Genomic DNA, 26897 nt, shown 5'->3' on the forward strand with positions numbered 1-26897 from the left:
CGATTTTGAGGCATTGCAAAAGGGACATTTTTCGTTTCTTTGGTAGGCAGTGTTAGCGCTCTCCCCACACCGGGGTCGGACGACATATATAAAATATGTCGCTTCGATTTTAAGGTTTCCGTCGCCCAGCATCTGCAAGCCAGGCCCACCACAATGGACATACTCACGACAAGTCAACACAGTTCCATTGAGTTTGCGAAATCTGTGTCCTGCGTGTAGCCTAAATATGAGAAATTGCTTTCGGAGTAGCGGGACGACAATTCACTCATCATTGTTTACTTTCACCATGTGCGACTGGCAGCAGATGGCATAGCTGCTGCTAGTATGTCACGAGAATTGCCGTCTTCCCACGATGTCAGACAGTGTTTACAAATCGTTGTGAAGCCGCCCCGTTGATATTGAAACCGAAAACGTTTTTTTAAGGTAGTGGTATTAAAAAATTATATTCGATGCATTCCCAGGCACCACAATACTCCTTTTAGGGTTATCGACACCAGCGTTTTTTTATTTAGAACAACAATCCAAAAATATTTATTATTCGTGTCAGTACTCCTTTAGGCTTGCTAGCTAACTTGGCCTGAGCAGATGCTTGATGACATGACGGGCTGGTGCAGAAGCTACTGTTTTTGCATCTTTTCTTGCTTGCCAAGGGTTTCTTCATGGCAACACCTTTTCGGCATTGCAGAAGGGTAGTCTGCCAATACAAGTGAAACAGTTCATCATATTAATGCCCCCTTTTAGGCCCGATTTATCGATTATTTTATATTTATGTCAGTTTGTGTCATATGCAGAGTGACATGTCCACAGTTCTGAATGCAGTCCCGAATCTCTTCTGACCATTTTCAGGCCTACAGAAGCAAGTCTTGTCGCTGACTGCGCTGGTCTCCGAGAAAGAAAAAGAGTGAGTGGCAATTTGATTGTTTTTTAGTTTTGTGGTATTTTCTTTTCCTTCACAGACGACTAATCGAATGACATGAGGATACCTGTAGGCTTGTCTAGGCAACCACATCAAAAAGGCCCTTATACATGAAGTATAAGGGCATTTTTTTTCCTTGAAGTAGTAATTTATGCCAAATTTTTTTATTGTTGTCTTAAATGAAAGTTGAAACACTAAATCTTACAAAAAAATTTGAGGCTAGCCTCCAAGCTTCATAATTCACGATAATTCATATATTTGTAAGCCAGTCTGTTGTAAACCAAGTGTGGCATATTAATGTGATACACTGGTTTACGCCATGTCTGCAATTGCCAAAACATGCGGCAGTCCTTCTTGTCTAAACTTTTATAAACATTACGATATGTAGCCTTATTTTTAGGTGAGCTAGTTGTATCTTGCTGTGTGTGACGATGCCAGGATTGTTGGTGTCGCCAGGTCTGGCGTTTTAGTATCACATTTATGCTACTGTACTGAAATAGTATTTTTTAATTGTCTTAATTTGCCGCCATTTTGATGTCCGGTTATGTTTCTGCAACATTGAAAAGTTGTTGGTACGTAGGTAACATCATCATGCAAGGAGCAAATATGACTCAGTGGGCAGTATTTCTGGTGGTGAAGGCACATTATTCTCTACGATAAGGTGTGCAGACATGGAGGAACAAAAAGAAAGGAAATACTTTCCTCCTGTCATTCTCAAGCACCAAGCATTGGTTGTTGTGTTTCTGTCATTGCATTTTGCACCATTTCAAGCACGTTTTGAAGGCCTGCGCTGATAGGGGTAAGTATCATTGCTTAGTCGTTGAAGCTATTTTTGCATGGCACATTATGTGAAACTGGTTCATTTTGCGACGTATTATGTCTAGCTACTTTAGTACACTTAGTGTACCATTAGAAGGATAACAATGCTTAAAGGGACACTAAAGGCAAATAGCAATTTATGTCAGAGTGAAAGCTCAATGTATGACATCTAAAACGGCGATATTATCAACAGCAGTGCCCTACTTACCGAGAAATTAAGCTAAATTTATCACACGATGAGTGCCGCAAGCGGGACATTTTGGAAATGTTCCCGATGACGTGAGAGAGTCCGACTACAAATAATCACTCGTAATCAAACTGGCTGCAATAAGAAAAGAACCTTCCGTGCATCAAGAGACGTAATAAAATGCTGCTTGTCCGTTTCTGTTTGATTCATGGAAAAAAGAACCTCTTTGGCGTTGCTATGGGGAATGGCGCGCGTGGTTCAAAGGTTCTGTTTTTGCCGAACTGCGCTTCGCCCGGCGCCTGGCTTCGCTCACGCGGTCGCGTCTCAGTGGTAGTTTCGGTATCGAGTACTGCCGCATGTGTTTTGCACGGTCGTGAAAGTCACTTTGACTGAAAGTTCGACAAAATGCCGCATGCCTGTGATGTTGCCGGATGCCTGAATGGTGCACGCCACCAGTGCACGCCGCCGCGCAGTAAAGGTGGGCAACGTTGGGCACGGCAACAGTGACGTGAGAAAGACTGCTTTCAGGCGGGTGATTTGAAGTGCGCTAACACGATGCGGACCACTAAAACGTGATTTTATTTCAAAATAAGCACTTCCTTGGCATAAAAGTAGCACTACGAGGTTTCTGGACCGCTATTTCAACAATCAAGGTCGACTTAATATTTGCCTTTAGTGTCCCTTTAATTATCTGGCTGATTACTTTTAAATACTACAATTACATGTTGCTGCAGAAGCCTTTCAAACTTGGGTCTTTTTTTTAAATGTATGTTTTCTCATCTATTTTCTTAATTGAGAATAGTGGTGTATGGCTTGCACACAAAATTCCCAACTGAGCACTTTTCTGAAGTGTACAGGTTTGTTGCAAGAAAATAGTTTCAGATGGCACTTTGGTTTCATAAATGCGTGCAGTACATTATACATGTTGGCATAATACTGTCTTTTTGCCCCTTACCTTTTGCCAGCAGGTGAGAAATATTTTGATTCTAGGATTTCAGCCATTCTTCACTATGAATTACATGTGAAGACAGTCAGCAGTTATGAAGGTAGTGCATTATTGGCAGGAGTGAAGTTGCCAGGAGTTTCCTGCCTTTGCGATATTGAATATAATTCGCTCAAATAAATGAACTTTAGCTGAAAGAAATTCATAGGGCAAATTTCAGTTGTGTAAACATTGCACTTGTTACTCAACACTTATTGGGCTACATTTGCTCGACCGACACAGACGTTATGAAATAGGAACAATAGGATAAGACCTATAACACTCGAAGGGTTTAACAACTGCAGTTGGGCACAGCTTACAGAAAACACAATTTTGGTATATTTAAAATGTTAGGAGGATTAAACAACTACATGTACGTTTGCATAAAAGCAATCATTGACAGAAGAGTTAAAACCTTTCTCTTTTGACAAGGAATGTAGTGACAGAACTTTGAGCTCTTGTTTATTTCGTCTTGTGACTTGCCAAAGTGGTTCTCACTGTAATGTTTCGTGTGGTCGTGGTATTCCAGAATTGCGACCCACCACAGTGGTCTAGTGGGTTTGGTGCTCGACTGCTGACCCAAAGATCGCAGGATCGAATTCGGGCCGTAGCGGCCGCATTTCGATGGAGGAGAAATGCTAGGGGCCGGTGTACTTAGATTTAGGTTCATGTTAAAGAACACCAGGTGGTCAAAATTTCCGGAGTCCTCCACTACGGCGTCTCATCATATCGCAGTTTTGGGATGTAAAACCCTAACAGTTATTAGTATTATTATTATTCCAGAATCGTGCTTTTTCAATGCAGCTTAGCATAAAGGACTCCCCACCAGGCTCAGGCATTGCAAAAAGACAAGTGCAATGTGTAGACCATGCTGTAACGATAGTACTTGCAAGTTATTACACTGACGTTTGCTGTGAAAATTCTTGAAACATTTAAATGGGTACTGACATAAAATTTCGCGGCTGAGTACGGGATCGATTCTCGTGAACACCCGTATATCATCTACCAAATCTCAAGAGCGAATAAAGCTTTGAAGGTAAATTATATGAATCTTGAACTTTGCATGCCCGATCCAGTGCGATAAGCCGCACCTCGTGACATTGACATCCTCTCAAGTGACCCGAAGGTAACCCCAAACTTCCGTGGTGTCACCACTGAGGCTGAGCTCCGACATGCCCAGCTAAATCATGACGTCATAGTCACCATTGTGCATTTGCCACGCTTGAGGCGCTAGGCTACTTATTTGGCGGCTTCTCGTGAGTTCGTGCCTGCAGCGAACGTGTGGAAGCTTCAAGAAAGTCTTTGCCACCAGGTGACAATGATGGCGATGATGGCAATGACATCACGCTGCACATGCCGCATGTGAAAGAATGTGAGCAGATGATGCAGGCAGCACGGAAGTGCGTAACAGTGCTGTGTGCATTTCACATGCTAGATGGCGTTAGTTGTTCTTGGAGCTCTCCCAAACCGAAACTGAGACTGGTCCGCAATAACCAGGCCGTAATGAATTATCTGTCGCGCGCTACAGCAAGAGAGGTGCCGGGATAGGACTAATAGTCCTCCAGCAACATATTGCAGCAAAAAAACGCCAGACCACAATTGTTATGTCAGTACCCCTTTAAAGATCCTTAAAGCCCTCATGCCCTCGTTGGAAGAGCCACATCCCTGCCAGCGGAGCACTTTTCACATCATAGTTGTAGTGCCTACAGTGCCGCAAACTGCTGCTGCTGCTGAACAACTTTCAGACTCTTGTTAAACGCGTGATGAGAACGACCGTGGCGGCTACATAAAAAAAAGGCACATACTGCTGCACGGCGCTGAAACTGTGTCTCGGTCCTAGTTCTCCATGCGTTCGCTGTGGCTCCACTGCTCGGGGATGGCTGGTGACTGAGAAGCGTTTGTGATGGTACACGCGATGCCGACTCTAATCAGGCCATAAATAATGCATTTTCTATTTGCACATTACCGGTGAAATATTTAAGTCATCATTAGAAATACCGATTACGCCACAGATGTGAACAGGTTGCCCCAGGTGTGGAAATATTATGTAGAGCGCGCCTGGGTACTCACCGTGGCAGTTGCCCGTGTCACCCTATCACGGAATGCATGAGCAGGCAATGCCCTTCTATGGAGAGGTTCTGCCTCAAACATTCTATCGCTATGTTTATTTACTTCATGGGAACAGATTCATCTGCTAATGGAAAACTGCTGGAAAGACGACTTGTATCCAGTTTCCGAAGTAATAACTACTCACCTTCAATCAAGAGAATTCCTTATTACTTGGGATTGTCATCGGTAGATTTGCGTTTTTTTCTTTTAGATGAAACAGCGAGCGGATGTTGAAGAGTGGGGGCCGTTTTCTCCGAATTCCAACTTTTCCTCCATCTCTCTACTCTGCTGCTGGTGTTCCCAATGAGCACGTTCTTCCCAACATCTCCCCAATTCCCCATGCTTGGCATAAAAATCACTTTGTTTCCTTCTGCCATGGCATATGCAGAAAGCACAAATGACACTCGACCGCACTTGCCTGCGCTGCCCCGCTTCGGAATAAGGCTGTGCCCCCACTGAAATAAATTTGTGCCTATGCCACTGCTCTCCATCAAGTGGACAGTGCACCTGCTGTCTTTACAATTGCATGGGAACACTGCAGCTTCTAAGTGTCTTTACCAGGAGGTTTGTTCGTAAATACACCAGTTTACTGGACACTATGGCAATGTCTTAGGAGCTGTCATTGGAAATATTATATATAGCCAGAAAAAAATCTCATGCAGTTACAGAAACACTGTATTAGCAAGTTTTCTTTTCTTTTTTTTTTAGCAAAGAGAAGCAATTTCTTTCTGTAATGAAAGTACATGAATTCGTGAAGACATATGCAGCTGATGTGAGCTTATGATACAGAGAAGGATGTAACACGTTAGAATGTGATGACTTTAGATGGGAAGTCACTTGCATGCCAAGCATTCCGCTCTTTAATTGTGCGCAGAAAAGCGGATACTTAAAAAAAAGATGTTTGCAATGCAAATGGGCCACTAAGTTGTAAAAACGACATTGATGTGATGAGAATGCTAGAAACAAATATACCGTGTTCACGGATGGGAAAGCAACAATTTAGGGCTAAGTAAGGCAGATGCTTTTGTTTCCGCCGTCATCGTGTCATATAGGCATAATTTTGACTCGAATTCGTAGATCAGAGTCAAAGTTACCTTTATCGGCCAGATTTGTAGCACTGTGATGCAGTTATTTGGAGTAATTGCGCAAATCACACGTTAAAGGGGTCATGAACCACTTTTCCAAGTAATGACCTCAGTATCGGAGTGTACTGCCTCCCGAATCGATTGCTGCAAAAATTTCTCAGCGAAGTTACGGGGGTTTGGTGCACGCTCCCAGCGCTTTCTCTCTTTTCTCGTGCCGACGAGCGCACTGGAAGCTAGACAGGGAGGGATGGCACGGGGGAAAGAAGTTAATTACGTCAGCGTGCGTCATGAAACGCGATCGCTCTCCCGCTGTGATTCGCTTGCGTGAGTGCGATTACCGTGTACTGAGGAGTGCGGCGCCGGCAAGTGGCGGCACCCCGCGGCAAGAAGTGCATCTGATCCGAACGCCGCTCTCGATTTACGTCGGCTATCGGCCAATAAGCATGCTATGTCTCTTGCGACGTAAAGGGACAGATCCGCGACGTAAACGGACAGACGCCCCGCCCACCGACGAGAGTGAGTACCGGCCTCTGTTTGAAAAGAGGGTGCCTGGGGAAACGGCAACTTCGCGCTCCGCTTGTGGCCATTACGCGGCGCGCACAACTGTAATATTTGGCAGAGCAGTTCATAGCCGTGTCAGCTTTCCGCAGGATGTGTTTTTTCAACAAGCCCAAGGGGTGCTTCATGACCCCTTTAAACTAAAAGCTTTGATGTCACGTTTCAATCTGTGAACACTGTATGTGTTTGCACTTGCCTCTAGAGTCAGTCCTTGCTATAATGAATTTCGCAATATAGCAAACCCCTGTTGTTACTGCCCCCTGCTTCCATTGAAACGAACGTATTTATCTTCTGGATTAACAAAGTCAGGGAGGTAGCCAAGGGGGGTTCAACCCCCCCCCCCCCGAAAAATTTCAGTTTTGCTTGCGTATATATGCACGCACACATACAAACGGACGCACGAAGACACATAATGTATGATTGAACCCCCCCCCCCCCCCCCCGAAAAAAATTTCTGGCTATGCCCCTGAACAAAGTAGATTTTTGCCACAAATTTGGTACAACAAATTTTTAGCAAACACATAAAGAACTTTAGCAAATTTGGATTGTCTTTAAAATAACTAAAAAATCAACACATCTAATTGCAAGGTTTGTCTCATCAAATTTGAAATCCAGTTCTGTCAATAGTCGAAAACAAAAAAAAATGTTGCAGTGCACCAGTGCAATGTTTTAAAAAGCATACTTGCTAGAGGTGATCGTGATAAGTGCGCCGGTGACATTTCTGCGTCAAGTCTTAAGGTCTATCGTTTGTGGAGAGGGCTTGAAACAACGTCTATGTCCTCACAAAGCGACCCAGTCATAGTCGTGTATTCATTAGTAGATCGCATTCTACTGGTCACGGTCTGTAGATCAGTCTGCGCAGGTTTTTACTATGCATACTCCGAGGCTTTTATTGCACAGCTATACTCCGTTTCATACATCAGGTGCAACGCTGTGGAAGCTATGCAAGTAGTTCGGCCAGCAAAATGTGTAAATCCGCGTGTATTTTGCTTGGCCTCCGTGATTAGTTCGTGCAGCGCGCTGCCAGTGCTAATCGCGGAGGCCACGATACAAAAAAAAGAAGACGCTAAACGATGCAGAACAAACTGTCGACAGCACAGTAAATAACGGGGTGCGTTTATTTCTTGGGCACAAATCATCTTCTTTTATTATACAGCCTTAGGAGGGAAAAAAGTCACATTACGGGTGGTAAATTCATTGAACTGTTTCTTGGCGCGAACGCATCTACTGCAAGAAGTCTCGCTAGCTTCCGTAGCGTTGCACCTGGTGTATGAAATGGAGTATAGTGAGGGCCCATGTGCCCATGGTGAAATGCATCGAGCATCTCAATCTGATATCGTGCCTTTATGATATTTTTACTATATTCTGTACTAGTACAGGTTGTGTGCCAGAAATTTCGGGGAAGCCTGTACCTTTAAATCTGTTATCTTTTGTTTTATTTTTATTTTTTTTGTACTTTTCACTCTAGTAAGCCCTGCTTTCTCATATGGGCAACTTGTGCATGCTTTTCTCATGCTTTTAGCTCACAATGTGGCTTCTAGTGTTTAGGCTTGAATGCTGCTCATACATTGATGTACACTAACACAGTGGGTTTTGCTATCCAGTAGTTCCAGCTCTAAGAAGTGACGGTGGTCTCCTTCGAACAGGTTGCGCAATGTTTCCTGCCAGCGTTGTGCTTCTTTCAAGGACACCTTTGAGCGCTACAAGGCCAGCAACCAGCAGGTGATCGACAAGCTGGAGACCAAGATCAGGCTGCTTGGTAAGCCTGGCTGTCTACGAGGGCCCTTCAGGGCTCTCTCGAGATGGCTGCTTTTGTTCTCACTTGCAGAATAATTGACACATGTGCTTGTCTTTCTTTTCGTTGTGACTATGTGTCACTGGCTAAACATTAAAAATGCTATTGCTCAGTGCTGGTCATGCCAGAATGTATGGGAACCTTCACAAGTGCTTTTTGAATGCTCTGATAAGATTTCACGCGAGTGAGCTGAGTCTACTCTGGAACTTGTGGACGTGCCAGCAATAATCCTGGAATGTTCTCTCATGTAAAAAAGATGTGTTCTGCCAGCGATCGTATTATTGACAACCAACGACTATGCTTGCCACTATCATTGGGCTGTAAGTGTTACTTGCCTTGCTGGGCACATGTTCACCCAATAAGGTGTTCAGGCTTTGCCACTTTGATTGCTGCATTCTTCACTGTCATAACCGTGTTGACATACCTAAACAGGGCTAGAGTTCAGGGTAAGAATGGAGGGTCGAAGTCATGAGAAGCTGTCGAGCAAGAATTGTTACTGGAGCAAACATTCCGACAAGGGAACATGTCACTGTCCCTACAAAGGCAAGTTTCCTCGTCGAAACGTCAAATGCACTAACTTTTCTTTTTTAATTACTTCTCATTGCTGTAAGTTTCAATGCGACCTACGTCACAGTGATGTCAGAAGCTTACTGGTATCCTTGGAAAGTTTGATTAGTGTGTTGTAAACACCACCAACATACGAGTTCAAAGATGAAAAAAACTTTCCTCTATGATGAATGCCTGCAAACTAGCTCAGCTTTCTCTCATTCTAAACTTGAAAGTAATCTGGCTTCATTGTAAGCTGTAGGAGTACAACTGGTAGGAGCATGTAATGTTGTTACGATGAACATAATGCTGGAAAAGTGTTCATTAATTTTTGAAGGGGACAGAGCAGGTCGCATCTAGTTGAGATCAGAGGGAAGAAGTGAAATTCGGCAGGTTCTGTAAATAAATAATGCCGTGTGCTGTTGGTCATCTCCACGGAGTGTTGGCTGCTTCAGGGCCCTGGCCAGTTCAGTGAACTGTAGCTCGAGTGGCAGGAATAATGTTGTTGCATGTGAAGTAGAAGGCACTCCTTAGTAAAGATGCCAGATGCAGTGCAGACATGTATTCTTGTCTCTGCAGCTTGAAAATTTGTCAAGTTCTCCAATGATTTTTTTGCCCTTCAATGAGCGAAGGTGCTGACATCTATGAAACAGATCGCAAGCGTAACAGTGTCAAGCTGTCCATAAGAGGCATTTGCAGTGGAAGACTTTAGAGTGCGGTTTGTTTAGTGATCAGTCCAAATGAGTTCATGCTTAATTAAATAACCCAATCTTACAGTGCTTTATCCCTGTTTGCACACGGCTGTCTGTCACTTCTCTGTAGTACATTAATTACTTTTCAGCTGCCTTGTGAGAACTTTTATAACAATGGTCCATTGGATGGCTGTGTGGTGTACAAAAATTAATTCAAGATTAAACTTCATATGCTAGGTAAAGGGTCAGTAAACAAGCTCCGACTTTTTTTTTATATCTCCCAAACAAACTCACCAATTCGTGCAGAAAGCCGTGGCAATCACATTTTATGAATATCACAGCACTGTGCGCCGCGCAAATGCTCAGTTTCGAAAGACAGCTTCGGCACCCTTTTCCAGCGCCTTTCCAGTCCTCCTCATACACGAAGTGACGTACTAATCTTGTCCATGGGCAACTTTACGTAGCACCGACTTCATTGATTGGTCCTCTGCACTACAAAATGGCACCTTGGCCCTGCAGTGATGTGATTTTGGCCACGCATTTATCGCGCTCCTTCACTGTGCCGCTAGGATGACCTAGCGCCGCTCTGACACGAGTGATACGTGGAGGAAGCCTCGCTCGGTCATTGGCTGTGATGATGACATAATTGCTGACGCCATGTTACGTTGACGAAGTGGGCATAGTCATGACGACGGGCTACGCCTACTCCTCTTTGCTACTGAGGGGTGGTAAGGACGAGCGAGAAACTTGAAGTGGGTATTTCTATACCCTGTAATTTCCTTATTACAGCACTTATTCGTGAAATTCTTGCGGCAACATGTTCACATCGTACAAGTGCGCACTTATCGCTTCATCAGACATTTTGAACTGTGAGGTTGTTTACTGGCCCTCTAAGGCAATGGGAGAGCGGGTCTCTGACCTTATGTTTCTCCACTTGACAATATGGTAACACGCACTTTCATTTTTTCCAACTGACTTGAAAAATTATTTCTGTAGAATGCTTCCCAGACATCACCTGGCAACTTTCAGTGCATGAACAAAATTTGCAGGGGGCCTAACGAAGGCTACTTTAATTTAACCGAGACATTTTCATTTCTCTGCACTCCTTCATCGGGAACCTACTGGCCAGTTTAGTATTCTGTTTATTTTTGCTTCATCACTGCAACCACAGACCTTCCAGTCATTGTAAACTCATATACAGATACCTTTAATAGCCATTCAATGCACTCTGTACAACCAGTTGCTGTAAGTCTGTCTGGCAAGAAAATATCCTGGTTCTATCTGATAATTGTTATAGATATACTAGTGGCAAGACAATCTTGTTTACTTCATTATATCTGTGTTTGTGATACAGTAAAAGCTCATTAATTCGACACTCGTTCATTCAGAAAATCTGATAATTAGGACCTGTTCTCTGGTTCCGGCAAGCATGTTTATTGCTTAATGGGATCAAACTCTTATTAATTCGGTGATATTTGGCCGCAACCCGGTTAATTCGGACGAACTGCGGAACGTGCCGAGCGCTAAGTGCCGCAAATATGCGATGCAAAGGAGCGAAAACGGCGCTCGCGGACGTCCGAAACGGCCACTGGCTTTCAGAGAGGCGTGGTCATCATCTACAATCGCATTGTTATACGTAATAAGGAATGGGTTCAGAGCACGTTTCGGATTAAGACTCGAGGTTCTTGAGCCACATTCACATTGTGAATGAATTCGCAAATGACGAAAAATGTGGCTGTTGCACTGCTGTTATGCAATATAATTAATGAATTTGTGTATTCCTCAAGAAAATGAAAGTGAAATGATGTATTAAACATTTATTTATTCTTTTCTTGATACTTTCGATAATTCGGCATTCACTTAATTCGGAGGGTTTTTCCAGTGCCATGAAATCCGAGTTAACGAGCTTTTCACAGCAGTTGACGCATCAGTGGTTTATGCTCTGGCCATGTTCACCCATTTCTGGTGTGTGTCATTTTGGTGCTGTGCACTGTTCTAAATTGCCACGCTGCATGAGTCGATAAAGTAAATAACAAGCAATGACGTTTTGAGTTACATTGATGTCCCTGTGGGTGCTCAAAGAGGATGCTGATGACGTTGTTTTGATGAGGTCTTTGTAGCAGTTGTGCTATGCTTTTCCCTCACTTATTTCACTGTGTTTTCAGAGGAAAAAAACGCTACGCAAGAGAAAGAGCTTCGTGGAAGGTAGGAGTGCATTCCTTGCTATAGCTTTATTTCAGTGGCGTAAATAATGGGGGGGGGGGTGTCAGGGGGGTCCTATCCCCCTTGTGTTCAGGCTGGGGGGGACGCCCCTTGCAAGTGTCCCCCCTTGAGATTTATTCTTAAAATATAATATTTGGATTTCTTGGCAGTAAGGGTTGCACACTCTCCGTAAAAGCAATTCTGAAATCTGACGTCCTTCACTAGCTCTCATGTACGAGCTTTCCGAAGTTAGTTCTTATGTTCCGCAATCGTTTATTATGCTGGGCTTTGAAGTGCGAAGTAAACAAAAAATCCTTGATCATCTACCGTTATTCATCTCTACGATTTCTTGGAAGCCATTCGCAATGAAGTGTAAGTGCAACTGCTCGACTATGATTGTGTTACTTTAAGAAAATCACTGGTGAGCATAAAAATGCTTTACAAGAAAGATTCTAGGGGTAAATGGTGGGAGGCTATTTCTGACAGGTATACACGGTCGGCGAATCGAGGCGAAGTTAAAAAAAACTGTACCTTTACACGTTGTCACAAGAATACGCTAACATTTTTACTTCATGGTCCAACCCGTACGACATATCTAAAAATATGCTAGAGCCTACCTACGAGTTACGCTTAGAAACCGACTTCGCCATGCAACGTACGCGTATGCTATTGGCTGCACATGCTCGTTTCTTTTTCTAAATTTCATTTGAAAGCATCACTTTAATTGCTATTTAATTAAAACTAAAGCATATTTCAAAAACAAAATGACCATCGTTGCCAGGTGTGTGTCCCCCCTTGCGATTTTCCTGGATTTACGCCACTGCTTTATTTTGATTGTGTTAAGAGCAGCTGTATCTTTCTCGTAAGGGGGCCCCTCAGTTATCGGGCCTACCTTTGGCCAAGCAAAGATGTCAGCTGATGACTTCACAAATTTCGAACACGTGACTTCACGTGATGATGCCATTAGGGGCGTAGGCCACATGGGTTTTTCCACCACTTCATTCTCCCGTCCCGTTTCGCTCAAGGGGCTATGTAATAGACACAGGGGGAAAGCTGCGTTTTGGGACCAAAAATTTAGAAAAATATTGGGGTTTCAGAAATTTTATTTTTGGATTCTTCCACTACTGATGCATAACCTCACCAATTTTCATGTATGCTAGATCATTGTTTCAGCCATAACTGCATTTTATATCGAATCAACAACCGATGGCGTTCTGTTAGTTGCTGTTTTCTCTGTTTCGTTTCTTGATAAACTTAATCTTCTGACAAGCTTTTCTCAGCTTTGGCAGACTCAATTTTGATAATTCTTTGCCTCGCTGAAAAACTGAGTGTTAGTGAGTGCAACAGGGGGCCAGATATCACTTTGGCAAGTTAAGAAATAAAAAAAAAGAAAAGAAATAAAAGTGCCCTTTCCCAGTCATTCAGATGGGAACTTTAAAGCTTTATAACTTTGGTTCTAAGAAAGCTAGAGCTGTAAAATTACCCTTATTGTGCTTTTTGATATCTGTAGCATTCAGTGACATTTCATTTAGCAGGATCAAAACAGCCAGTTCATTAAGAACCATGATCAAATAAAGTTTTTGTGAATAAACATAAAAATTAACGGTATGGTATACATAAAAACTGAGTTCATATTGGATATAAGCCCACGAAAATACATACACAGAAGTTTTCAAAATGTAACCTAAGTAATAAGGCTCCTTATGTCGGAAGCCCTCTTCCCCCTCCTTAAGTCTTTCGTCTTAGAAAGGCGTCCTCTTCTCCATACTTTTACAGTCAAGGCTAGATAAGCTTTGTTTAAAATAACTCTTGGGCAGTCCTTACAATTTGATTTCGAGATAATTTTTGCTCTACTCAAGCACATCTGTGCTGGGGCAAGCCAGGCTGTTCAAATTATCTCAGTTCTAATGAGCAGGTTTCAAATGATCGATAATCTGCTGTATGTAACTTTCATGCAGATATCTGCAAGCATGGTTGATGCATTATTTTTCCTTAGAAAAAGGAGGTGGGATTGCTGTGCACGTTTGCAATGTGCAATTCTTAAAGCTTTCACTGTGAGCACGTGCTCATCCTTGTTTTCCTTTTGTGCCATCCTTTTTTCCGACTATGCAAGTTTTTATTTTCAAGTTGAGTACTGTATGTAAACTTGACCACATTTGCAGTCTTTATTTGTACGTTAGCTATGGGCAGACAGTCAGCCTGGTGACCTTGTTTGCATACCTTGAGAATAAGGTGAGGCCTCTATGTGCTCGGGTTCCAGCTCTGAAAACAGTTGTGCGCCTCAGCGAACAGACATGGTAGAGCTAAAATCTCGGTAAGCTGAACAGTACTGGCACTTTTGTTTAGTTTTTCACAACTGTAGTTGACTATGTATTTATTGTTAAAATGACTAGCTAATGAAACTATTTCATTGATGGCTGCATTAAAAACACGGACAACAGAAGAGACGTACACACAACGGGTGCATTTCGTCTCTTCTGTTCGCGTTTTTAGCGCAGCCATAAATGAAGTTACAAGTTTGTATCAACTGGCCCAAGTGAAAGCGTTAATGAAACTAGTGATGTCATTTCTGTCGAATGCTATTAAGTGAACTGAATGTTTGAGCTTGGCATCAAAGTGACAGTTTCTTTTGAAATTAAATGAGCTATTTATATACAGAGATATTAGAAAAAAACAGAGCCTTAGGCAATCTCTTTGGTGTGTTCCGAACATTGATACTGCTTTCAGTCCCAAATTGAATGAGAATTACTTCGATAGACTCATTTGATTGAAATTGTTTTGACTAAATGTCATTCGTATTTCCGTGTGACAATAAACGAATATTACGATTGTATGCCATTTGCACTGAATAATGTGCAATTTTCTTGTGTGACTTGGGCAGAACATACCATTGTTGTAAACATGATAATAGCAGTGAAGCTAGATATTTTATAATATTTGGCACTAAAGGGTATGTCAAAACATGTGGGAGACTGAAAATCATGGCCTTGGCTAACTCGTGCTTATGACCTCTGGCGAAAATTCATTAAAACCCGCTTTTTCATTTATGAGTACCTTCATCAATTGGCCGACATTTTACATTAATCCTTTTCCGACGTTGTAGAAAGGTATTTTGTTGTTCCTAGAATTACTTGATTTGTCATTCTTGTTCACGATTGCCCTAACCTGTGAGCATGTGAAATCACTGTTTCCATGACTTCTTCCTCACGAGCAGAAATGCCAGCCCCATAGTGAACGGCTCTTCACTACGAGCAGCCAAGAACGGCATGTCGAGTGAGTGCAGACAGCAGCTTCTCAACGGCACAGTTAGTCCCAAACCGTGGGATTCGATTCTGCAAGAGGACTCGCCGAGGCACACGAGCTGCCTTGTGCCTCCCTCTCCTACCAGCGCCGAGAGCTCTTTCGAGTACAAGGAAGCCCCGGAGGCAGTCGGGTGCATGGTTGCGGCAGATGACAAAGGCCAGGATCTTCCACCACCTGCTACGGTGCAGACTGTACCAGAGACACTGGAATGCGAACTCTACGACGGCTGTGCTTACGCCGAAATCGCAACGTACCAGCCGCTGCTTTCAGCAGTTGCAGAGGAAGACAGCAAGGAGGATTCCACTCGGTCGAGGGGAGCTGTGGAGCCGACGCAAGTTCCAAACGAGAAAAGGCTAAATGATTGCGTGAAGGAAGAAGAAATGGATGCTGAATTAACTGACAGCGAAGCGAGCATGCTAGTTATAGACGAACGGGAAGACAAACTCACCGATGCAGACTCAGAGGGGTCTCCGAGTCTTCTCCAACAGGACAGAGTCGCTCGCCCTGCATCACCACATGGGAAGTGGGACATCGACGAGGTGCCACCATCCAATGCCGTGTCAACCGTGACTCCCGCACGACCCTTATCAGAAATGCCGTGTCGCCGCTTGCAGGCCGCGGCGGATGACGGCGACAAGTCGCCCAGTCTGCTGGATACGTTTGCTGCACCGAAGAGTGTGTCGGACCCTTTTGCAAGTTATGCCGTGAAAGAGGTGCACCCCTCGAGCCCACCTGTCAGTGATGTGACAGCGTGTGACGTGACCGTGTGTGACGATGTCTCGCTTCCCAAGCCAGTGCAACCAGGTGGTGGCAAACTTTCGCTGTTGAGGAAACGGTGTGCATCACCGACCGAGCCGGACGAAGTGTTCATGGTCCAGCCCACGAGTCGAGCAAAGCGAAAGAAGCAGACCAAGCTGTCTGACAGGTGCGTCTTAGTGAACTTTGTTGTTGCTCGATGGTGTCGTGTATATGTGCATTTCATGCGGGCGTAGTGTTGTCTTGCAGACCCTGCGGAAGCAATGAACCATTATCAATTAGCCAGGTCTACCATTCTCCATAACACCAGATGCTTCAATATTAAGTAATGGTATTCACGGAGCTGGTTATAAAGCGAAATGGGTGTCCATTTGCATACATGTCATCAGCATTGGCAGCCATAGGTGACAATTGATGAGATAATTGGCTGCTAATGAGCAAATGCTCATTGATTAGCTTTTGATTTTTAAAATTCTGTGGGCTAAAAACGAAATTGCCATGAGCTCCCTGTGCAAGCCACATCGGCTTATTAATAAGGAAATATTGCAATTATGTACTGAGCTGTGGCTCCACAAATTGCGGCTCATAGAGTGTGTGAAAAGAAAACTGGGAAGTTGAAATGTGCTTGTAAGTGAACCTTTAAATGTGACATTATTGCAGTATGACTGAAAGACTAACTAGTTGGTGCATATGCATCTCTGAAAATTTAAGTAAAAACTAAGACACTGACAAGAAGGCAGAACAGCACCAGCGCTGACTATGTGCGACAGGTACACATGGCCTGCTTGAGTATAGATGTTGTTTGACATTGTAAAGCTTTCAGTTGATAGTATGTGCTGGTGTCAGTCCCCTTTCTTGTCTGTGTCTTAGTCCAAGCTTAAATATTCAGTGTTACTACTTAAATCACCCATCAGTGGCTTTGTCAGCACACTGATGATCAGGCCGTGACAACCTTGCACTGGCGTTGCACTGATGCTAGCATGAATCGAAGTTTGCCTCGAATCTTGACCAAAACTGTGAAGTTGAAAGGTCTGGATGTAATTTTCTTGAGAATAAGCCAATTGGAGTACCAATAGAAGTGAAATCCTGCGCTTCCTTATGAAGGGGTGTGCAAGGTTTATAAATTTTGAGTACGAATGGGAGAACTTCTACAGTTTGATTCACATTTGATATGAAAATTGTACCTGCCCTGTTTGCTTAGTGGCACATGCGATGTGCTGCTAAGCTTGAAGACACTGGTTTGATTTCCATCCACAGTGGTCGCATTTCGATGAGAGTGAAATGGAAGAGCACCCATGTAGTGCTTAGGATTAGGTGCATGTTGAAGAACCCCATGTGGTCAAAATTAGTCCAGAATCTCCCGCAACAGTGTGCCTCATAATCATATGGAGGTTTTGGCACATAGGTAAAACCCCGGACCTGAAAGGATGCTGAGCAAAAATAGGAAAAAGTGACGAAAACATTTATATTCCACTTTCAAGAGGTGACTATCTTGATAAGCTGAGTTCATTTCACATATTTTTGGACAGTTGGCTGCATTTTTAGAGGATTGCTAGCACCCAGCGGCTGCACGCCAGTCTGCGAGGAGCTGCGCATCGACGGCCGCGATGCCAAGCGTCCCCATGGTGGAAGCACTGTGCACGCCTTCGTGTCCGGCTACTTCCCTTTCTTTTCACGTCTTCTTTATTTCCCACTTCCGCAAAAGCGCTGAGACGTGCCCCACCGGGGAGCATTTTTCGCTGCCGCTGCCCTTCATACTGTTCTAGGAAGCATAGTGGGAGCAGAGCAGGTTAAGAGATGTGGGCAATGGCTGGCATGGTTGGCACACCTGTTTCCGGGGACGTTAAACGTCACCGCCTTTAGTTCATGGTGCAGTTGCTAGATGCAACACTTTATGGAAAACGCATTAAATTCATTATTTTCCTGTAGTTTATGCCTGAAAACAAGGTTGCATTAATCAATTTCAGCACGCAAGCTTTCAATTAAGCTGAAAATTTCAGCAGCAAAAGCTTCGTTCAGTATCACTTCAAAATTATTGAAGTACTTCTGCTTAAGAATTTACACTCGATAAAACTCAACTTTAGGCAGCCCATATGTGGATTTGTATGACTGAACCCTTTCAGGCCCAGATTAATTATCTTCAATGTAAGCAACTGGACTTTATATTTTGAGATGCACATGATCATGGTAGTCCAAAAAAATGAAAAAAAAATATCTTTGCTCACACTTTTCAATGAAGAGTTTTAATGATCATTTAATATTATTTCGATTATTTTCACTCAATTTATTATTTTGAAAATTATTTAGATGGAATAGCATAATGCTCAACAGCCGAAATTCAAATTTTTGACACAGAGCTAAGATAAATACCCTATCCCTGCACGGTGAAAGAACCTGCCTCAGCGGAATGCAGGAACAGCGTGATCGCTTCTTCTCTAATTTCTTCGTTCACACGTGACGTCGCTTTGTTGTGGGTATCAGTTTGGCACCATATGTAAAGTGCAATCTAAATGTGAGTTTTTGAGGAACGCTTTCTTTTTGCTAAGTGGTTGCTGACCGACCTAGAAAATCGATTCCAGTTGGGGATATTCAAAATGTACAGCGCCCTCTGTCGACAATCCCATAAGCTAAATCTGCCATGTTTTGTTGGGTGCGAAAACAAAAGCAGTCACATATCGCAGCCGCTCAGGTGCTAGCTACAGGTTTTTTATCTTCGTTCTGCAATGACTTTCCAATGCTTCGTGCGCTGTTCGGGCAATGAGGGAGCGCTGAGAATGCTGGGAACAAGATAACACTATTTTTAATCAAATTTATCAGTCACCTGAACGAAGAAAAAGAATGTACCGACGTTAACTTGTTTCATCAACAAGATCTGCACTGTGCCTTGGTATTGAAATGACCGGCATGGACAAAAGTGTTCTTCAACCCCAGTTCTTATTTCTCCGTGCAATTTAGTTGCTTGCCTGCAACATAAGCTAGGCTTGCAGAACAATATATTACGATATAAGCATTTTAAGAGTCTGCTGTCACACATGCGCGAGAGAGTATGATTGATCAACATTAGCTTGTCGGTGTTGCAGATTGACGAAAGCAATAATTTACGTATATAAACATGTGTAGGCAGTGCCGCAGACGCTGCTGCACGTGTCTGCGGTAAATCAGTGCCGCCACATGAGACTTGATCGGAAGATTCCAACAGGCATCCCTTTGCAAACTTCGCAAGGCAGTGTGCACTGAAGTACATAGTCCGCATGCCACGTCTGCCTTTCGCTTTACACCCCCTTATCCCTCCCCTTTTATTTTTCTTTTGCTTTCTTTGGTCAGCGTGCACTGCGAACATGGAGCTAAGAGTTACGAAGCCGTACAGTAGATGGAGCTGTTTGTTTGGTCGATCATCGCACTCACCTTTCCGCTGATCATGGGCGCTCTCATGCTGTTCGCAATAGCGCGCAGTTATGCAAGCCTCCATGGCATGCGAAGGCAAGGAGCGCAATATTTTAAAAAGATACGTTAATGAATGCACACGTATTGGCCATGAGATCGAGCGGAGTCGCCGCCTGGCAGCTTCTGGCTGAACCGCGCCTAATGTGGATTGCTCCATGCGTCGTCTGCTAGCCCCGTTGTGTTTGCATGTGCGCGTACGTCACGCAGATTCTCAAAAGGCGGTTTGTTCCGTTGCGTCAGTGCAACTTTAACCGCTAGTATGTATGCCTAACACGATGTAAAGAAGCATTTGGCCTTGATCGGCTGTATATGTACTGTAATAAGATCATTGAGTGCACCTGTCGAGAGTGCTGTGTGTGGTCGTTGTACCCTCCGTTCACGAGATTCATATCAGTGTACGTGCCACTCTGTGGTCCAAGCGCATTGCAAAGTGCACTTGGCGTTGTCCTAAAGATGAGAAGTATTAAATCTCATGTGAATATAGCCTTTTAGCGGCTCGGTGGTAAAAAGAAAAAGGGCTCTCATGCCCTTGCGCGTTGTGGTTATGTGTATAACTTCAGGACTGTCGTTTATAGGTTATTTGACTAGTTTTAATTGTATACAGTCCTGGTCCCACTGCAGAGAAATATTTCTGTCAAGTCACGTCCGACACTTCGGTACGTAAATTGTCCCCAAAACAGAACAGAAAATGGAATGACGGAAATCGCAAAACTGAGTTGCCTTGCGCAATTATAACTTGTGGCGAAATGTATACAAAGACACCCGTGTACTTAGATTAAAATAAAGAGTCTTGATGGTCAAAATTAATCCAAACGGCGCACTTTACATTTATGTCGTAGTAATTTCACGCGAAGTCGCATCTTTTTTCCTTTACATTATCTTAGGCGCTTGTGTTGCGTTGTTATAGTAGATTGACGGAAGGCAGCGGACATTATTCGCATGAAAAAACTTACTTTGGTCCCGGGAAATAACCGGGCCGCTGTTCCATTACTGTCGTGCAAGTAATCAATCGAAGAAGGTTCCGTGCTGTACATGTACCTTTGTGTACTGTTACTGGAATAAAAACAAGCGTGTGCGTGTTAGTCTCCGTAGCGCTAAAGCGCTGTCTGGCTTTCCTCAGTAAACCCATCAACTGTCCTACATTTCATGGAGAACTGAATATGAAATGCGGATGAATATTTGAGCACGCAGTGCACATACTGCTATTTGAACTCATCGTGCAGGAATATGAGCTTTCTCTTTGTTGGTTGGTATCCAGATGAACAAGAAGTAAATAGTTAATTCAGTCGCACTACAGCAGTGAGTACTAGGTGGAACACAAGCTAAACATGTACAAAAAAACAACAACAAGAAAACGTCATTCGTTGCGAAAGCGCCGACTGTTGCCGAAGGCGAGCAACCTGTTTGTTGGCAGAATGCGCTTCTCTCACAAGTAATAGTAACGTTCGGTGCACTTCGTGCGTTAATTCGGGAATGAAGAGTGCACACATTACCTGAAAGCTGCAGTCAACGCATATTGCTTGCCGGAAATCAGGTCAAATCGCTCACAACGAAGTGCTGTTGTATACGCGCCGACAACAGCCTATCCACACTAGTGCAGCGACGGTGCTGCCACCTGTAGCCCGATCTCGCGGCGAATAGCGTTCAAGAAAACCAGAATGACAATTTACTAACTCCGCACAATAAATTACGCCCACAACAGGCATTATAAACAACCAGTCTGCAGTAAAAGAGGATTACACTTCGGCCGCTCTCTTTGTATGCAGTTGAAACACGCGATCGGTATTTTTGTTTGGTTTGCGACGCACTACTCATGTACATGTCCATGCGTTGTTTATTTCGAAAAAACTTCGACACATGCAACTGTGGAGGGTGTAGAGATACCTGTGGCTGAAGAAATGAGCCGAGGAAAGCAGCACAGCGCTGCACATGTCGCACAGAGACAACGTGGTCTCGATAATCTGACGAGTGTTTATGAGTGGGAAATACAATGGAGATGTATTGGAGTTCAAGGTTATCTTCGAAGTTTGACATTCACATCTCTGGTACGAACACTATTCTTGGACACCTACCTCAGATCGGAAGTGCACGCCACTAGAGAACAGCAGTTAGGCCGGTTCGGCTTTGCGAAGCAGTGCACCTCTTGTAGCTGCCGTCCGGATAAGTTTTTAAGCACGCAGAGCTCCGATATTGGGTTCTCGTCAATTTGTGGCAGCACAGCAAGGTCTGCTGACCGTTCGGCGCTGGATGACAAGAGAAACAGGTGCATTTTCTTGGTCTGAAAGCTTTGCCAACGACTGCGGCGCAGCCACTCTGTGGTTTCTTATTATGGAGACGCTGGCAGATGATTCCACGACACCGCCCAACAGAAACTGGCAGATGCGCCCGGTGTTGCCGGAGCACCAAGCATTATGAATGTCACCTATTGGAATCACTGAACCTGAAAAGGTTAAGCAAAGCAACTTAGTGTCTGCCCAGTCTTGGCATGTTTACGTACCTTTAAAACGGTGTGTGTGGTTATAGTACTGCATTTCCCTCTTTTGATGAACAGAACACTCTATGTACATCTGGTGAACTGTTCTCTTGTTTCATTATACCTTGAAATTCTGAGCAATCCCCGTTCCCTCCCACCCTTCCCCAACAAGTCAAAATTACTGGCAAAGTGAAGGGAGGCGCTTGTCCAGAACGGCACCTAAATTAAAGCTAGCTGCAGGAAAGTTTACCCGCAGGAAAAATATGGAGTGCATGTGGGCTTTCTCAGACATCACCTCGCTCTCGTTCGTGGCGCGGCACATTACAACGATGATTCACAAACACTAGAATCACAATGGCAACGTGATCAGACCGCGGGAAGCATGGCATAGAAGCATCCCCGACGATGAGCAAATCCTACAGCTCTAAGCAACAAACTTAGATATCCGAGGCCTTATTTTTGCTAAGTACGCTGTGACAGGTACACTTTTGGAATACAGATCTCAAAGGCCATGCTTTTGCTCGTGGGACCCACAAAATCATCATGGGTGTCTTGTGCCAAGTTCAAAGTTCTATCGTTATGCGGCAAAAAAAATCAAATTTTTACAAAAGTTCAGACGCTTATTAAGAGATTGGGTTGCTAAACAAAATTATTTGGATGCGATTCAAGCAAGCCAGTGTTGCATGGATGCAGTGCGTGATTGGGGTGTGGAGCAGGAGGGGGGGGGGTGGCGACACTTTCCAAGAATGGCTTAGAAACTTGAAATTAGCAGTGAAATTGGAGGGGGTGTGTGCTCGGAATTTTACGGTAGTCATAACCATGATGCACCATGTAAATAAAAAGCATTTGTTTTTCTATTCAAGCCTCGTAGTTGGAGGCGGATGTCTGTTGTGGATGGCATTAGAAGCATATATGCAACGTGCATAAGAGTCCTTTTTTTTTTGTTTGACCGGGCAGACTTCACAAAGACTTTATAACGAAGTTACACGTGACACAAAAATATCCATTATTCACTAGAGGCATACATTTGTTGCATACTGATGTTGGCATAGAGCCTTCTAGATTTACTCCATTATATTTGGTAATGCGCTGTGTCTGGGTTCTTAATACCATTTACATTAATGATTTGAGACGCTATGTACACAATTGTGTACACCACTTGTTCTTGCTATTTCTATCGACTAGGGGCTAAAAAAGAGCAAGATACATTGAGCTTTGGATGAATTGAACATTCTGCATTATAAATTTGTCTTCATTTAACTTCATTTTGCAGCGCACTGTTGCGTACAATCGCTTTGCTGAAAGCACTACCATGTTCGACGAGTCGTTCAACGTGCAGCTTCCCGCGACTCACGTCAAAAGTATAATTTTTCTTTGCTCAACATGGACTGGACCGAAAATGAATTTGCACTATATTTCTAGCCTGAGATTAATTCTATTTATGCAAAAACAGAGCGTGAATGACTTCTGAATAAATAGATATTTAATTACAAAGTAATCAGGAAGGGTGATTGTAACACACGTAAATTAACGTATTACGGCATTATTTTTGTTGCAATATAATATCGAGTGCCTTGAAATAACATTGTTTCGGTTTGACGCACTTACAGACAGTTCTTCATAGGTGGCGTTTGAAAGGGTTAATGGTAGGAGTTTGTTTACATGGTGTTTGATTGAAGGTTGTCACACAGCCGCAGAATGTTATGTATTTAGCACTTGTCTCATCTTGCTTGGACACCTCTTATGCTGCTGCTCCTTGCGAACGCTGATTTAATCCCATAGCAGACGATTCAGTGAGTTGAATGAAGCGTTGAAATGTCGGAATGTCCTGCTTCCACCTGACCATCTTGTGTCGTGACATCATGACGTGTCAGGACAGAGTAGAAATAAAAGTGAACCTGGCTGTAGAAAAAGCTGTTCAAATATTCAGGGTGCTCTGAGGCTTGCTTGTGCATTGTTACGGTTTGTAAGCCTGGGATATCAGCTGAAGGATACTTGTTGTTGGGCTAATTGGCAAAATGTGCAAGGGGGGGCTTGGGCCTGGTGGTTATGAGCAATTAAAACCACGTACGGTACAGAGGACGAGGACCTAAAGAGGCAACGCACAGTGTGCTGCATGCGTCATCTTTTGAAGGTCTGGTCTTTCGTGTTGCGCATGGTTTTACAGGGGCCCTGCAACACTTTTCTAAGTAGCCATGTAATGGCTTCCCTAAAGGAGCTTATTGCCTCATGAATCGACCTCCTCAAAAATTTTTATAATCCGTCCACTACGAGCGGAGTTACAAAGATTTGTCGCACGCTGTAATTGCTTTCTCTCTTCTCTCGTGCTGACGAAAGCGCTGGAAGCTAAGCAGGGAGGGATGGCACGAGGGAAGAAGGTGCGTCACGCGTGCCTCGTAACCTTGAGCACTTTTTCTTTTCTTTTTCTTTGCTTCGAACGCGCAATGTACTTTCAGTGCAATCGCGCGCGCGAGCAAGTGGTGGCCTCTCTCGGCGGCTACAGTAACTACTGAGCGTGCCATGTTCAAATCAGAAAATGGCGTGGAACTTGAGTCAATGACGCAGTCATTTTGAGTAAATACCATCATTTCTCGAGAGAAGAGGAAGTGATATTTAGCTGACGTTGAGAATTTCTTGCGAGTCCCAGGCTGCGTGCTGCACTATAATGTTTGGCTCGCGTGTTCTCGGCAGCCTCGACTACCGATCGTTTTCTGACCATGCTGAAAAAGTGCTGCAGGGCCCCTTGCAGCTGCAAAACACCTGCAAAACACCTGCAAAAAGTGTTGCAGGTATGTTGAAATCTAGCTCTAATCAGAGTTGCAAATCAGGACATAAACAATAGAAACTTAGGCGGAGAGCTAGAAGATGGAAGAAGCAGCACACTTCAAAAGAAGACATCAACTCACATAAAAACGAACATGAACAGGTGCTGGACATTGCACCTTTGTATGTCCAAATTTTTTTTCTGTGAGTGGACGTTTTATCTTTCGAAATGAACTCCTTTTTACATGTCAACCCTGCCACAGTGGTCTAGGGGCCATAGTGCTCGACTGCTAACTTGAAGGTTGCTGGATCGAATGCCGGCCGCAGCGGCCCCATTTTCGATGGAGGCGAACATGCTTGAGGTCCGTGTACTTAGATTTATGTGCATGTTAACTCCAGGTGGTCGAAACTTCCGGCGCCCTCCACTATGGCATCTCTCATAATGATATCGTTTTGGGATGTTAAACCCCAACAATTATTATAATTCTTCCATGTCAACACTCCAAACATAACAAAAAAGACGGGATGATGGTGGCGCCTGTATGAGTATGTCCCAGTTTGTGCCACTCATTTTGCAAGCACGAAGAGGTGAACAGTAGCATGTCAGAATGCTCTTCTGGACACTATCCGGTGCTACCTGATGCTTCTTGTTCACTGTCTTACAGGTACTTTCTGTCGGTCAACCGCAGTACGGTGCCAGCAACCAGGTCATCCAGCATATCAGTGAAAAAGGAACTGTCACAGACTCGTGTGGATGACTCGCTGTTGTCGACGCAGAGTAAGCGGATCGACCTGGATGAGACATTTGTTGAGCCTGAACTTCTGCGAGACTTCAAGGTGCCAGTTACGGCCAAGGCTTTGGGCTCTACGGGTCCTCTGCAAAATGGTGGCGCTGCCACTGAAATCAAGAAAGGTTAGACACAGTCCTTTAGGTGACATTCTTTGAGTAGTTTTATTCTGTCCCGACCCCCTACAGGGGCTTACTTCTATCGTATTGATGGAACCATGTTGAGTTAATTCCTTTATGCAATGAAACAATTCAGTAACTTACTCAAGATACGAAACTAAGTCTAAAATTACCATTTATGGTAGCTAGCAACTGTCTCATCACCACATTTTTAGCATTCGAGCTCACTGTTATTGCTATCCTGTTTGCTTAAAGAATTGAACTCATTGTCAACATCGCTGTCACTTACGCTTTCATCAATAGAGCTGTCGCAATGTACTGCACTAATGTCTCACGGATGATGTGATGCTTGTTTGAAAGTACTAAAATATATGACATGGTCGTGGGATTGAATCTCAGCCACAGAAGCTGCACTTCGATGGAGCCGTAATACTAGAGACCTGTGTGCTTAGATATAGGTACACATTAAAGATTGACAGAAATACAAATAAAAGCTCTGTACCAAAACATTGAAACGATGCTGATAACTTCTTCAAACGCTCTTTAAGTGTAGTGACATCACTACCTGCTTTGTATGCTACCGTTGCAGTTTCCCAGCAACTACAGCTTATCCAACTGTGACCTTTACCTGGAAACGTGCTTCACAGTGTTTGAATGGGCCTTGTCATCTGTGGACCTTTTCGGGGTGGGCAGTCTGCGAATGTGCGATGGCGGTGACGAGATGCGTGCCATGTTTTTGGTGGTCACAGTGCGGCGACAGGATTGAACCGAGCGAGACCTAGCATCGCAAGCTTGCAAATTATTCGAAAAAAAAAAGAAGTGTGAATCCAGGCCCCCGATATTGTCTACCAGTGCACAGCACACAACACTGGAGGTCGTGGAGAAGCAGTTTCGATTTTGGCGACCTCCACTGGAGGCGCTGTTCAGACTTGGAAGAGGTCCATTGGACCTTTTCTGCTGCAGAACTCCGAAAGCTGTTCGTTGCCCCACCCGATAATACCGACAATGCAGCGTTTTCACAAGCATGGCAGCAGGCACACTGTGCGATTTTTCAGCCCCTAACAGCAAGCGAAACATTTCCGGCATTAGTAAACATGAATTTCAATAGAAATCAACTCGCATATACCCTTACCAAAAAAAACAAACAAACAAGAAAATTCCAATATTTTGAGAGATTTATTGAGGCCCGTCGTGTTGTGCGACACATTGGCATAGTTTGACTGGCTGACGAGTGAATTTCTTGTGCATCGATCGTATTTTTACCCCTTACTGTGTGTATGCAGCAGCCTGAATTCAGATGCACTTACATAGTCCAAAGTACACACACACAAAAAGAACTTCACAAAGGCACTAGCAAGAA

At 43.8% G+C, this 26897-nt stretch overlaps 1 protein-coding gene across 3 annotated transcripts in view; it reads left to right on the forward strand.

The window, feature by feature from the left end:
* Window positions 1–26897, forward strand: part of LOC119383925 (uncharacterized) — a 73759-nt gene that overhangs the window by 1524 nt on the left and 45338 nt on the right. For all 3 annotated transcript variants that reach the window (XM_037652198.2, XM_037652199.2, XM_037652200.2), the window contains exons 2-6: window positions 847–901; window positions 8303–8415; window positions 11855–11894; window positions 15106–16119; window positions 25296–25543. In XM_037652198.2, the coding sequence (XP_037508126.1) occupies window positions 847–901; window positions 8303–8415; window positions 11855–11894; window positions 15106–16119; window positions 25296–25543 (1470 nt within the window). The remainder of the gene's footprint in view (window positions 1–846; window positions 902–8302; window positions 8416–11854; window positions 11895–15105; window positions 16120–25295; window positions 25544–26897) is intronic.

This window comes from Rhipicephalus sanguineus, chromosome 2 (genome assembly GCF_013339695.2).
Source record: "Rhipicephalus sanguineus isolate Rsan-2018 chromosome 2, BIME_Rsan_1.4, whole genome shotgun sequence".
NCBI classification, from domain to species: domain Eukaryota; kingdom Metazoa; phylum Arthropoda; class Arachnida; order Ixodida; family Ixodidae; genus Rhipicephalus; species Rhipicephalus sanguineus.